The 13,791-nt window shown below is 40.6% G+C and overlaps 1 protein-coding gene across 4 annotated transcripts in view; it reads right to left on the reverse strand.

Annotated features, from left to right (window-relative positions):
• The window catches only part of ACSL4 (acyl-CoA synthetase long chain family member 4), a 247,492-nt gene that overhangs the window by 104,119 nt on the left and 129,582 nt on the right, over nucleotides 1-13,791 (reverse strand). For all 4 annotated transcript variants that reach the window (XM_053699301.1, XM_053699299.1, XM_053699300.1 and 1 more), the window contains exons 5-7: nucleotides 12,593-12,702; nucleotides 6,316-6,454; nucleotides 5,283-5,433 (exon numbers count right to left, since the gene is read on the reverse strand). In XM_053699301.1, the coding sequence (XP_053555276.1) occupies nucleotides 5,283-5,433; nucleotides 6,316-6,454; nucleotides 12,593-12,702 (400 nt within the window). The remainder of the gene's footprint in view (nucleotides 1-5,282; nucleotides 5,434-6,315; nucleotides 6,455-12,592; nucleotides 12,703-13,791) is intronic.

Consider the following 13,791-nt stretch of genomic DNA (forward strand, 5'->3'; position numbering starts at 1 on the left):
CAGAAAAGCTGTTAAGTGTAACTCTCCTTATCCATAATCCCCAGTCATTCAGCCGAAGGAAAATGGAAAAAGAAGAAACACAAGGATATAGAGGTGCCTGAGGTTTACTCAAAAAAAATTGCAGAATTATAATAAAAGAGAGGGCGGGGTTGTGGACTCTCCATGTCCGGAAAGAAAAATTTATCAGGTAAGCATAAATTTTGTTTTCTTTCCTATGATATGGAGAGTACAGAACATCATTCCAATTACTAGTGGGAACCAATACCCAATCTGGAGGACACGGAATGGACAGGGAGGGAGAAAAAGGCAGGACGACCTAAACAGAAGGCACCACCGCTTAATGAACCCTTTCTTTCAAAAGAAGCCTCAGCCGAGGCAAAAGTAACAAATTTGTAGAATTTGGAAAAAGTATGCAAAGAGGAGCATGTAGCCGCCTTGCAATCTGTTCCACAGAAGCTTCATTCTTAAAAGCTCAAGAAGAAGAGGAGACAGCCCTAGTGGAATGAGCCGCAATTCTCTCAGGAGGCTGCTGTCCAGAACACTCATAAGCCAAACAAATCATACTTCTTAACCAAAGGGAAAGAGTAGTAGAAGCGGACTTCTGACTCCTACGCTTTCCAGAGAAACAACAAACAGGGCAGAAGATTGCCGATAATCTTTAGTAGCTTAGCTTGTAGGTAAAAAAAAAAACAAAAAAAACTTTAGAGCATGCACCACATCCAAGTTATGCAAAAGACGTTCCTTATGAGAAGAAGGATTAGGACAAAAAGGAGGAACAGCAATTTCCTGATTAATGTTTCGATCCGATACCACCTTAGGGAAAAACCCCAATTTAGTACAAAGGACTGCCTTATCTGCATTAAAAATAAGTTACGGAGAGTCGCACTGCAGAGCTGAAAGTTCAGAAACTCTGCAAGCGGAAAAAATAGAAAGAAGAAACAAAACCTTCCAAGATAATTTTTTTTATCAACAAAAGAGCATTCTGCAAAACTTTAAGAACTAGGTTAATTCTCCAAGGAGGAGCAACAGGATTAAACACAGGCCTGAACAAAAGCTTTAACATCTGGTAAATCAGTCAGACGTTTGTGCAAAAGGATAGACAATACAGAAATCTGACCCTTCAGAGTACTGACTGACAAACCTTTCTCCAGGCCATCCTGAAGAAAAGATAAAATACGGGAAATCCTCACCTGACTCAAGGAGAAACCCTTAGATTCGCACCAAAAAAGGTTTTTACGTCATACCTTATAGTAAATCTTGCAGGTAACAGGTTTGCAAGCCTGAAGCATAGTATAAATGACCGCTTCAGAAAAAACACGTCTAGACAGAACTAGGCAATAAATCTCCAAGCAGTCCGTTTCAGAGAATCTAGATTTGGATGGAGGAATGGACCCTGGATTAGAAGGTCCTTCCTCAGAGGTAACCTCCAAGAAGGAAGAGAAGACATACTGACAAGATCTGTGAACCAGATCCTACAATGCAGGAGCTATTAGCATTACTGATGCTCTCTCCTGATACGAGCAATGACTCATGGAAGGAGAGCAAACAGGTAGGCCAGAGAGAAGATCCAAGGGACCGCTAGCACATCCATCAAAGCAGCCTGAGGATCACTTGACCTTGAACCATACTTTGGAAGCTTAACGTTCAGACAAGACACCATCAGATTCAACTCTGGTAGCCCCCACATGAGAGTTATCCTGGAGAACACTTCGGGATGGAGAGCTCACTCCCCGGGATGAAAAGTCTGTCTGCTCAGAAAAACCACATCCCAATTGTCCACTCCTGGAATGTGGATGGCAGATAGACCATCGTGAGCTTCCGCCCACTGCAGAATGCGAGTCACCTCCTTCATAGTCAAGGAACTCAGAGTTCCCACCTGGTGGTTGATGTAAGCCACTGAGGTGATGTTGTCCGATTGAAATCTGATAAACAAGACTAAAGATAATAGAGGCCAAGCTATCAGGGCGTTGAAGATTGGTCTCAACTCCAAGATGTTTATGGGGAGTGAAGACTCAAGTCCACAGGCCCTGAGCTTTCAGAGAGCCCCAAACTGTTCCCCAGCCTAATCCGTAGCCACAATCACCCAAGGAGGTCTCAGGAAGCAAGTGCCTCGAGCCAGGTTTTCCTGAGAAATCCACTATGAGTCTCTTGTAAGGGAGTCCAGATTTATCCTCTACGATAAATCTGAATTGTCTCCGTTACATTGACTGAGAATGCAAAGCTGCAGCGGTCGCAGATGGAACTGAGCAAAAGGAATGGATGTCCATGGGAGCTACCATCAGACCAATTACATCCATGCATTGAGCCACTGTTGGACGAAAGGCAGACTGGAGAGAAAGGCAAGCAGCAAGAAGTTTGGATTTCCTGACCTCAGTCAGAAAAATCTTCATAGACAGGGAATCTATGATTGTTCCTAGGAAATACATTCTTGTAGCTGGAATTATAGAACTCTTTTACAGATTCACCTTCTACCCATGGGAAAGTAGAAAAGAGAACATCTCTATATGAGATTTTGCTAGTTTAAAAGATGACGCCTGAATCAAGATGTCCTAGAGGGACTGGAACAATAACTCCCAGGGAGGATAGGTCCTCTACACAATTTAAGAAGGCCTCCCTCTTTACCTGGATGGAGTATAGTCTTGACAGGAGAAACCTGCCCCTGAGGGCAAGATTTGAAACCTATCTTGTAACCCTGGGATACCATGTCCACAGTTCATGGATATGGGACATCGCGTATCCAAGCCTGCTGAAAAAGAGAAAGTTTGCCCCTTGCTTGATCCAAAGTTGGATCAGGGGCGGACCCTTCATAAGTCAGTGGAAGGCTTTTTGTTTTGTTTTCCCTTGTTCCAGGGCTGGCAGGATTTCCAAGTGGACCTAGATTGTTCTGGTTTGGGAGAGGAGGACTTCTGTTCCTTAAACAGAAATGATTTCCTGCCAGACCAGGTCCAAATAGTTTTACCCTTATATGGTAAAGCTAAAAGCTAGGCCTTTGAAGAAACATCAGCTGACCAAGATTTTAACCACAGAGCTCTGTGGGTTAGCACAGTGAAGCTAGACATCTTAGCTCCTAATCTAAATTATCTGCATGTTGGCATCACAGATAAAAGTATTGGCCAGTTTAAGAGATTTGATCCTATCTTGGATCTCCTCCACCGTTGTTTCTTCTGAAATAAGATCAGACAAGGCATTGCACCAATAAGATGCTGCTCCCGCAACCGTGGCAATACTCGCTGCAGGTTGCCACTGTAATCCTTGATAGATGTATACCTTTTTTAAGTAAGCCTCTAGCTTCTTATCTATAGGATCCTTAAAAGAGCAACTATCCTCTATAGGAATGGTAGTTCTCTTAGCAAGAGTATAAATAGCTCCTTCTACTTTAGGCACAGTGTGGCAAGAGTCACAAATAGAGTCAGCAACAGGAAACTTTTTTTTTAAACAGGTAAAGGGGAAAAAAAGGAACCCCTGGCTTATCCCATTCCTGAGCTATAATTTCTAGCTATAATTTCTAACAGCTTCCTTGGAACAGGAAAAACCTCCTCAGAAGATGGAGAATCATAAACTCTATCTAGTTTAGAAGACTTTGTAGGGTTGACAGCAACCGAAGGTTCAGAGTCATCCAAAGTAGCTAAAACCTCCTTTAGTAGTAACCAGAGGTGTTCAAGCTTAAATCTAAAATTTACCTCTTCAGATTCCAAAGTTTTTTCTGCAAAAGTGTCAGAGTCTGAGATTTCTCCTTCAGAAGCTACTGAAGTATATTTCCATAGAGATAGACTGATCCTGTTCTAAATCCATAGCTATAGAATAACAGGCCCACTAGCAATGACCAATAAAGAAATTTTAATAATAACAATAAAATTAATTCTCATGGTTAAATATCAAATATTAAACACCAAATTTAGGTTCAAATATACAAAATTTGTAAACATCCTCAGATTGCCTGAGGCTCCTACCGGCCAGAAAAGACACCGACTGGTAAGAGGAAAAAATGGAACTCTCTTGTAGTGATCCTCTCTAGATAATCTGGTGAGCTGATTTAACAGAGCTTCACATACACTCCACAACAACTCTGCTCTGAAAAGCGGAGTGCGGTCATCACGTGAGCGGGACAAACAGAAACTGCGCCAAAGTATTTTCCTCATCTCTAAGTAAGAGCGAAAAAGAAACCCGCAGTTGAAACAACGGCTAAAAATAAAACCGTTAATACGGTTTAAAATAAGCCCCATCAATGTTAAAAATCATATACAAGCCTCTAAACATAGAAGTATTCATGTATGGCTGGTAACTAATAAAGGGAGTCTTCTACCGTTAACCCATTGCATCCCTTAGCCAAGTGAACTCCCTTTTTTAATTCTCATACTTGCATTAAAAAAAGGATCTGATAATGAGGATTAACCTCTTAAGTGCTGCTATCCATTACTTAGAAGGCAAAGGCACTTACCTTAGATCCAACTGCAGTACAGATGCTGCTCCTTAGGTGTGGCAGGTACTTCACTCCCCGTCATGGATCTGTAGGAAAAGAAAGAACAGAGTAACCAACTCTGGCTTTCTACATAAAGGGTAGAAAGTCTTAAGAGTAAAGCAAGGACAACCTCGCCGCCTTTTACTGCTAAAAGTCACCACTACTCTTACTAAAGAGATTGACGTGGACACAGCTAGACCCCAATCCTTGCTTGCAGGGAAAAGTACCCATAAAAGGATTAAATATTTTCAGACACCAACTTCGCACATCCTTCATTGACAGAGGCAAAGAGAATGACTGGGGATTATGGGTAAGAGAAGTTACACTTAACAGCTTTGCTGTGGTGCTCTTTGCCGCCTCCTGCTGGCTAGGAGTTGAATATCCCACTAGTAATTGGAATGACGTTGTGGACTCTCCATGTCATAGGAAAGAAATAGCCTTCTTGTGCAATGCTGAATTCAGTCAGCCGAATTCAGACCCCAGAGGCGAGCTGTGGCGGACAGGGGCGCATACATACACCAATGTCCTCCGTAGCTTGATAAAATCGAGCCCTATGTCAGTTAACCTTTTGTCTGTGAATTAAAGCCCAGGTTGTCTCCCCTAAATAAGGCAAATCATGGGTGGCCTTTAGCTGTTGAAAAATTGTTGCAGAAAATTTGTTTTAAAAATCTTAAGAGTTGGCTGATATGTTATTCTATAGTAAAGCAACAGAATGGTCTTGTAAGTACATGGTGTTTACCCAACTGTACAAAACGGTTTAAAATCGGTACTGAAAATTAAATCAGTGAAAGATTACAGTAAGGGATACACTTATGTAATTTACCCAAGCCCAGGTATCCTTTCACACTGTCCAGCCATGCCAGCTATAAGATTACTGTGAATCATCATGACTCCTTTAGGTTTGCCAGTAGATCCACTTGTATACATCACAACTGCCAAATCACTAGGAACTGGCCTCCTTGGTGGGTTGTTCACTTTAAAACAAAACAAACAAAAAAAAATCACAGGACAATTTATTTCGTGTAATCTAGAAGAGTTATTACACTTCCATTTGTGACTCTAGCTAACTAACACTTGCAAAGACCTGCATGGTCATGAGCCAATCAGGAGCTGGATTAAAACAAAATTACATACTTGATTCTTGTTTTTTGCCTTACAATATCCCTTTAAAACAAGTACATTTGATTATAATGCTGGTTATATCTGGGTAATCATTTTGGATTCTTTATTTAAACAATCTGTTTTGCTCACAACTAGATTTTCTGTACTTCTGACTGACTTATCCTTTTGACAAAATAATGCCACATTTACATTCCAGCAAGAAGGTTGTTGCTTATAAACTTAGAATTGAGCCTTTTAGACTAAACAATTGATTATCAGTTAAGTTTTGTACCAATTTTGTTGATCCCACCACACCCAAAAAGGGAGTTAAAGACAATATAGTGATAAGTTATTAAATATTTATTTTAGATGGGATAAGTTAGTTCTCTCCTCCTACAATATAAGGATAATTCAATTACTCCTCAATGCCACTCCCTAAACCATCATAAACAACCAATGTATTTATTTACTGAATTCCTTTAAAAGCTATATATACATTCCACTAGTATCAGACTGACTGACTAGTATGACATTAGGTTTCTGTCAAAAAAAAAAAAAAGGAGAAACATTCTCACAACTGGTAATTTATAAATGATCGATTTAAACCAACAAAATATGTATGTACTTGAGTGTGTGTATTTAAATTATATTAGAAATAATAGAGCCTAAATTTATTTTACAAGCTACCACCATCAGACCATCAGATCCCAATTATCCACATTAAACGTAATGAACAAAATAATTTATTAACTTACAGTTCTCTGGTTTGGCTCCTAACTCTTCCACTGTTTCCATATTATGAATGACAAGGTCTGTAGGATATTCGGCTTTATTTATACTTTTTTTATCCACATAAATGATATGTTTAAGGCAGGTGATTTGTGACAAAACTAGCTGCAAATAGAAGAAAGAACAACATATTATTGGCAATATAAAGAAGTACTTTTAATATGCAAATATTTCCTTCCTGATCCATAAGCCCTCCTTGAGTGACAGAAATGTCAAAGGGACAGAACATTTTCATGATTTAGATAGAGCATAAAATGTTCAATAACTTTCCATTTTACTCCCATTATTAAATGTACTTTGTTCGCTTGGTATTCTTTATTGCAGATAATACCTAGATAGGTGCAAAAGCATTCATGTTTCCTGAGTACTATATGGCAGAAGTGTTTGCAACAATGTTACACATATACAGGGAGTGCAGAATTATTAGGCAAATGAGTATTTTGACCACATCATCCTCTTTATGCATGTTGTCTTACTCCAAGCTGTATAGGCTCGAAAGCCTACTACCAATTAAGCATATTAGGTGATGTGCATCTCTGTAATGAGAAGGGGTGTGGTCTAATGACATCAACACCCTATATCAGGTGTGCATAATTAGTAGGCAACTTCTATTCCTTTGGCAAAATGGGTCAAAAGAAGGACTTGACAGGCTCAGAAAAGTCAAAAATAGTGAGATATCTTGCAGAGGGATGCAGCACTCTTAAAATTGCAAAGCTTCTGAAGCGTGATCATCGAACAATCAAGCGTTTCATTCAAAATAGTCAATAGGGTCGCAAGAAGCGTGTGGAAAAACCAAGGCGCAAAATAACTGCCCATGAACTGAGAAAAGTCAAGTGTGCAGCTGCCAAGATGCCAATTGCCACCAGTTTGGCCATATTTCAGAGCTGCAACATCACTGGAGTGCCCAAAAGCACAAGGTGTGCAATACTCAGAGACATGGCCAAGGTAAGAAAGGCTGAAAGACGACCACCACTGAACAAGACACACAAGCTGAAACATCAAGACTGGGCCAAGAAATATCTCAAGACTGATTTTTCTAAGGTTTTATGGACTGATGAAATGAGAGTGAGTCTTGATGGGCCAGATAGATGGGCCCGTGGCTGGATTGGTAAAGGGCAGAGAGCTCCAGTCAGACTCAGACGCCAGCAAGGTGGAGGTGGAGTACTGGTTTGGGCTGGTATCATCAAAGATGAGCTTGTGGGGCCTTTTCAGGTTGAGGATGGAGTCAAGCTCAACTCCCAGTCCTACTGCCAGTTTCTGGAAGACACCTTCTTCAAGCAGTGGTACAGGAAGAAGTCTGCATCCTTCAAGAAAAACATGATTTTCATGCAGGACAATGCTCCATCACACGCGTCCAAGTACTCCACAGCGTGGCTGGCAAGAAAGGGTATAAAAGAAGAAAATCTAATGACATGGCCTCCTTGTTCACCTGATCTGAACCCCATTGAGAACCTGTGGTCCATCATCAAATGTGAGATTTACAAGGAGGTCAAACAGTACACCTCTCTGAACAGTGTCTGGGAGGCTGTGGTTGCTGCTGCACGCAATGTTGATGGTGAACAGATCAAAACACTGACAGAATCCATGGATGGCAGGCTTTTGAGTGTCCTTGCAAAGAAAGGTGGCTATATTGGTCACTGATTTGTTTTTGTTTTTGAATGTCAGAAATGTATATTTGTGGATGTTGAGATGTTATATTGGTTTCACTGGTAAAAATAAATAATTGAAATGGGTATATATTTGTTTTTTGTTAAGTTGCCTAATAATTATGCACAGTAATAGTCACCTGCACACACAGATATCCCCCTAAAATAGCTATAACTAAAAACAAACTAAAAACTACTTCCAAAACTATTCAGCTTTGATATTAATGAGTTTTTTGTGTTCATTGAGAACATGGTTGTTGTTCAATAATAAAATTAATCCTCAAAAATACAACTTGCCTAATAATTCTGCACTCCCTGTACATTGTTGAGCACTAGAGGGCAAACACTGCTGGCATGCAGTGCTCAAGACATGCATGCTCTTACCTTGACTTCCCTAATATATCCACATTTCTGCCATAGGGAACAAAGCAACAACACATTTCTTTCCCATGGCATGGAGAGTCCACAAATCTATTCAATTACTAGTGGGAATCCAACTCCTGGCCACCAGATGGAGGCAAAGAATACCCCAGCAAAGCTTCAAGTATCCTCCCACTACCCACAATCCCCAGTCATTCTTTGCCTGTGTAACATTGTAGGTGGTGTGCAAAGAAGGTTCTGAAGAAGCACTTAGGGCTTCCTTGAGTTTTTTTAAAAAAGAAAAAAAAAAAAGAGGAAATCTAAGAACATTTCTATGGGTTCTGATTCCGCCAAGACTGATTTGGTTAGTCTTTCTCAGTTATCTAGCAAGGATCCTTCCTCTGCAGCTTCTGAGGGCGAGAGCTCTAATTCAGAATCTGCAGTTCCTAGTACAGTAGATCCTGAGGAGGTTAATTTTAGATTTAAACTGGGGCATCTCCGTTTACTTTTGAAGGAGGTTTTAGCTACTTTGGATGACTCTGAAACAGTTGCAGAGGCTTATAAAAGGGCCAATAAACGGAATAGAGTTTTTGATGTCAAACCTAAATCTGTGGAGGTTTTTTCTATTCCACATCGCATGTCTGACATATCTCAGGAATGGGAGAAGCCGGGTGTTCCTTTTAACCTGTCTCCTGTGTTTAAGAGGTTTCCTGTGGCTGATTCAGTGTGAGATCTCTGCCGCACTGTTTCGAGAGTAGAGGGCGCTATATCTACCTTAGCCAAGAGAACTACTATTCTCTTGAGGATAGTTCCCTTTTTAGAGACCTTATGGATAAGAAACTGGAGGGTTATTTAAGAAAGAGGTTTCTTCATCAGGGTTTGCAGTGGCAACCAGTTGCTAGTATTGCAACAGTTGCTAGTGCAGCCTCTTATTGGTGTGACTCATTGTCTGATCTAATTTCAGAGGAGACTACTATAGAGGAAATCCAGGATAGGATCAAGACTCTAAAGCTAGCTAATACTTTTATCTGTGATGCCAGTATGCAAGTTGTTAGGCTGGGAGCCAAGATTTCTAGTTTTGCGATACTAGCCCGCAGAGCCCTTTGGCTAAAGTCTTGGTCTGTGGATGTGACTTCCCAATCCAAGCTGCTGTCTCTACCTTTTAAGGGTAAGACTATTTGGTCCTGGTCTGGCAGAGATCATTTCCACGGTTACTGGTGGAAAATACGTGTTTTTTTTTACCACAGGATAAGAAGAGTAGACCCAAGGGTCGTCAGACTAATTTTCGTTCCTTTCGTATCTTCAAGGGACAGAGATCTTCCTCGTCTTCTAAATCTGAGCAAGCCAAGACTTCTTTGAGAGCTAGCCAGTCCTGGAACAAGGGTAAGCAATCAAGAAAGCCTTCCGCTGATGTGAAGTCCGCATGAAGGGGCCGCCCCCGATCCAGTTCTGGATCAGGTAGGGGGGCAGGCTCTACTTCTTTCAGAAAGCTTGGATTCACAACGTTCCAGATCCTTGGGCAGTGGATGTAGTCTCCCAAGGATACAGGATAGGATTCAAGGCTTGTCCCCCCAGAGACAGATTCCTATTATCAAGATTATCTGTAAACCAGGTAAAGAGAGAGAGGCCTTCTTAAACTGGGATTTGTCCTCTCTGGGAGCGATTACCCCTCTATTCTTCTAGCACAGTGCTTTCCAAACTGTAGGTGTGTCCCTGCTTCAGCACAAATTTTTTTTTAATTTAAAAAAAAACTTTTTTTGTTTTCCGACTTTCCGCCTGCTTGCTACACATATCACATGGTTGACTCGTGATTGATACCTAGTGGGTCATAGATCATCTTAACTTATTGGCGCTGCTCAGTTGGAACTGAAACTATTCCATTGGCGGCACATTGACTCCTGACTGCACGTGTAGTCTCCTCAATCGGCTCGTGACTGCATGTGTAGTCAGTGAGTTGGATAGCAGTGTGTTTGCAGTGTGGGCAGTAGTCAGTACAACTCGCAGAGCTCTGTGGGCGGCAACTTAAATGCTGAGCTGAAGTCATAAGTCAGTGTTTTTTTTTCTGCAGCTAGCTCCCAGTAGTGCATTGCTACTCCTGCTCTTGATATACAGATAGGAAGTGGAAGCTTAAAGGGACATTTAACACCAATGAAAACATTATCCCATACCTTAGCTCAAGCAAAAAAAAAAGAGCCTGCACCGCATCCTATCTTCAATAACACTAACGTTTTAAGGATCACAGTTAGCTAGATTGTGGATCTCAGCTGCGGAGCTAATAAGTTTGAATCTATGCCAGTGAAGGTTAAATACGAAGCTATCTGTTGCTAAGTATTCCCAACAAGGCAAAAGAGAGTTACTGTAAGTGTCTATCCTGATCAGTATTTCTGAATCAGGATAAGAATAAATAAGGAAGTTCCCAGAGCTTTAGCTTAACTTGAATCAAAATTATTAGCAGAGCGTACTTGGCTTCTGATGCAAGGAAACAGGCACCTGTGTAAACTGAGTTCAGAGTAAGACTGTTAGTGGTGAGTCTGTTCTGCCTGTGCTGAAAGGCGTCTGTGCTGCAGAGGAATGGACACGCTGTGAGTAGTGTGGGCAGAGTGTAGCAGCTGCGTTCTGAAAATGGCAGAGGTGATTTGGAGAGAGCAGGTAATGAGAGCTCAAGTGCAGGTTACTTGTTGAAAAGAATAAGGAGGCTTTTAATACAACCGGAGGTCAGTCACAAGGAGGTAGGAATAGTCAGCGAGGAGATGATGTATTTAGTTAATAGCTTCGGTCTTACTTGTTTGTAGCAGGTGCTGCTGTAAAAGGTATTGATTCCTGTAACGTTTAAACGTAGATCCAGTTGGGAATTGTCTTTAAACACAAACAATCCTGTTCTGTGGTTATTGGAGATAATCTGTGTAAATAAGGAGAGCCTGGAAAGTTTCTCCTGCAGAGTATAGGAACTTGAACTAGTGAGCTCAAACAATACTGAAGCAAGGTGGAAGGGGCGTGACCAGGTTAATATAAGCTTGGAATCTGACTGCAGAGAATCCTTAAAGGGACATAGGTGATGAGCAACAAGAAACCCTGACAAACGTTAGGTGGCTAATCTTGAATGAACATTTAGTTAACAGCAGATATGGCCGCCAAACTCCGCCCCCTGTTACATAGGAGGCTTCTTGTTTAAACCCATACTCGTTCACAGGGACACTGTTCTATTAGAAATAGAGCAGTGTCTCCGTGAACGCGGCTAAAGAATCTAGCCGAGGATGTGATTCGCATTGGATGAAGAGTTAGAGAAGAAGCCTCCTACGTAACAGGGGGAGGAGTTTGGCAGCCATATCTGCCGTTGTTAACTAAATGTGCATTCAAGATTAGCCACCTAACGTTAGTGTTATTGAAGATAGGATGCGGTGCAGGCTCTTTTTTTTGCTTGATCTAAGGTATGGGATAATGTTTTCATCGGTGTTGACTGTCCCTTTAAAAATGCTTGATGATGAAATGCGAATGTCTTTAGCTAATATTCCACCAAATATTCAGAAACTGTTCATCCCATTAACCTCATACATCCCATTAAAATAGTAAGTAGCTATTGGTGGTATTAAACTTTTTTAAATTCTTGCACATACATACTGTTACTTGTAAATACATTTCGTTATTATATCATTTATGTATGTGTCCGTATCTCTTAAACCAAGTTAGTTTAACCTCCTGTTTGCTAGTACAACTGAATTACTGTGTCGCAAAATTACGTAGGTTTAAAAAGTGTGTCGCCAACATGAAAGTTTGGAAAGCTCTGCTCTAGCAGAACAGGGTCAGGGATTTAATTCAAATCTTTTTGTGGTTCCCAAAAAGGAGGGAACTTTTCGAACTATTCTAGACCTCAATTCTCTCAAGTTTCTCAAGGTCCTATGTTTCAAAATGGAGATTATTTGTTCTATTCTCCCTCTAGTTCAGGAGGGTCAGTTTATGACCACCATAGACCTAAAGGATGCTTATCTTCATCTTAATCAGCATTTCCAATTTGTAGCCCTGCCTTTTCGGCCTTTTGCAGCTACAATATTTATACAGTAATATTTTGCAACCATAACTTTTCTCTAGTCCTTAAAGTACATATTGATATGTATGGAAAGAACACAACCTTAATCTGGTAATTAAATATTTACAAATTACTCGGTCTAACATGTTCATAATCTACCATGAGAAATGTTCTCTTTTAAAGTGAGAAGTAGGCTGTAGGTTGCAAACACACCTTCAGTTTTGTTTCTAAGAGCTCAGCACTGGTAATGAGATGAGTCGCTCCAGATTCATTCAAGCCATAGGTAACCGCTTCCTCTCCAAGTGTAGCATACAATGTGACCACTGTGTAAAGAAAAAAACAATGGAATAATAAAAAAAAAAAAGTATGACGACTAGTTCTTTAAAAAACCATTTTCACAAAGTAATAACTGTAGTAAACTTTAGGACAGAATGGGGAGACTAAAAAAAGAAACAAATATGGCAAGTGGAAGAAACAAAGAAAAATCTAGCAAGTTTCATGGCAGTAAAATGTGCAGTAGAGATAAAGAGAAAGGGATAGTAACATTGGTTACAAATGCACAAAACCCATTCTAATACAGACAAACAGCACAGTCTGATTCTTTGGCTGAAAAAGGGCCACACACAGATTGATTCTAAATTAAATTATATTATAGTCTGAGAGTCTAAACGAACCAAGGTTTGACATACAAGAAAAAAAAAAAAATATATGCAGCTTTTAAGCCAAATACAAAATACCTTTAGAGTAATGGACCCTGACAAAGTGCTTAACCCTTTGGGTGCTAAGCACTTTCCCAACTGGGTGCTAAGCTGATTTAATGTTTTTTTTTTAATTTTTTGAAATATATATTCTTTTCACTTTTTTTTCCAGATCCCCAAGACTTACACCGTTGGAAAGGTTAGGCGATTACCTTTCCAAAGGTGGGTCTCGGGGGTCTGTAGCTGCTTAGATGCCCGAGATATTTCCCTATACTTGTCATTGTCATTTTTAAATAAAGTTGCGCGGTGACGTCATCACGTCATTGCGCGTGATGTCACAGCGCAAAACGTAAAGCCCCGGCGATGCCTGTCGCTATACAGCCCCGATCGCCGGGGTAGGTGCGAGTCCCCAGATCTCCCTCAAGGTGGGAGTGTGCTAGCGACGGCTCTGAGCCGTCGTTAGCACATAAGTGGGGAAACTCTGCGACTGCTTAGAGCCGTCGTTAGCACTCAAGGGAGACAGCTAAGTCAAAATTAAATTAAACTTTCATGATTCAGATAGGGCATGCAATTTTAAACAACTTTCTAATTTACTTTTATCAAATTTACTTTGTTCTCTTGATATTCTTTGTTGAAAGCTAAACCTAGATAGGCTCATATATGTTAAATTTATAAGCCCTTGAAGGCCACCTCTTATTTCAATGCATTTTGACA

Source organism: Bombina bombina, chromosome 1 (genome assembly GCF_027579735.1).
Source record: "Bombina bombina isolate aBomBom1 chromosome 1, aBomBom1.pri, whole genome shotgun sequence".
Lineage (NCBI taxonomy): Eukaryota > Metazoa > Chordata > Amphibia > Anura > Bombinatoridae > Bombina > Bombina bombina.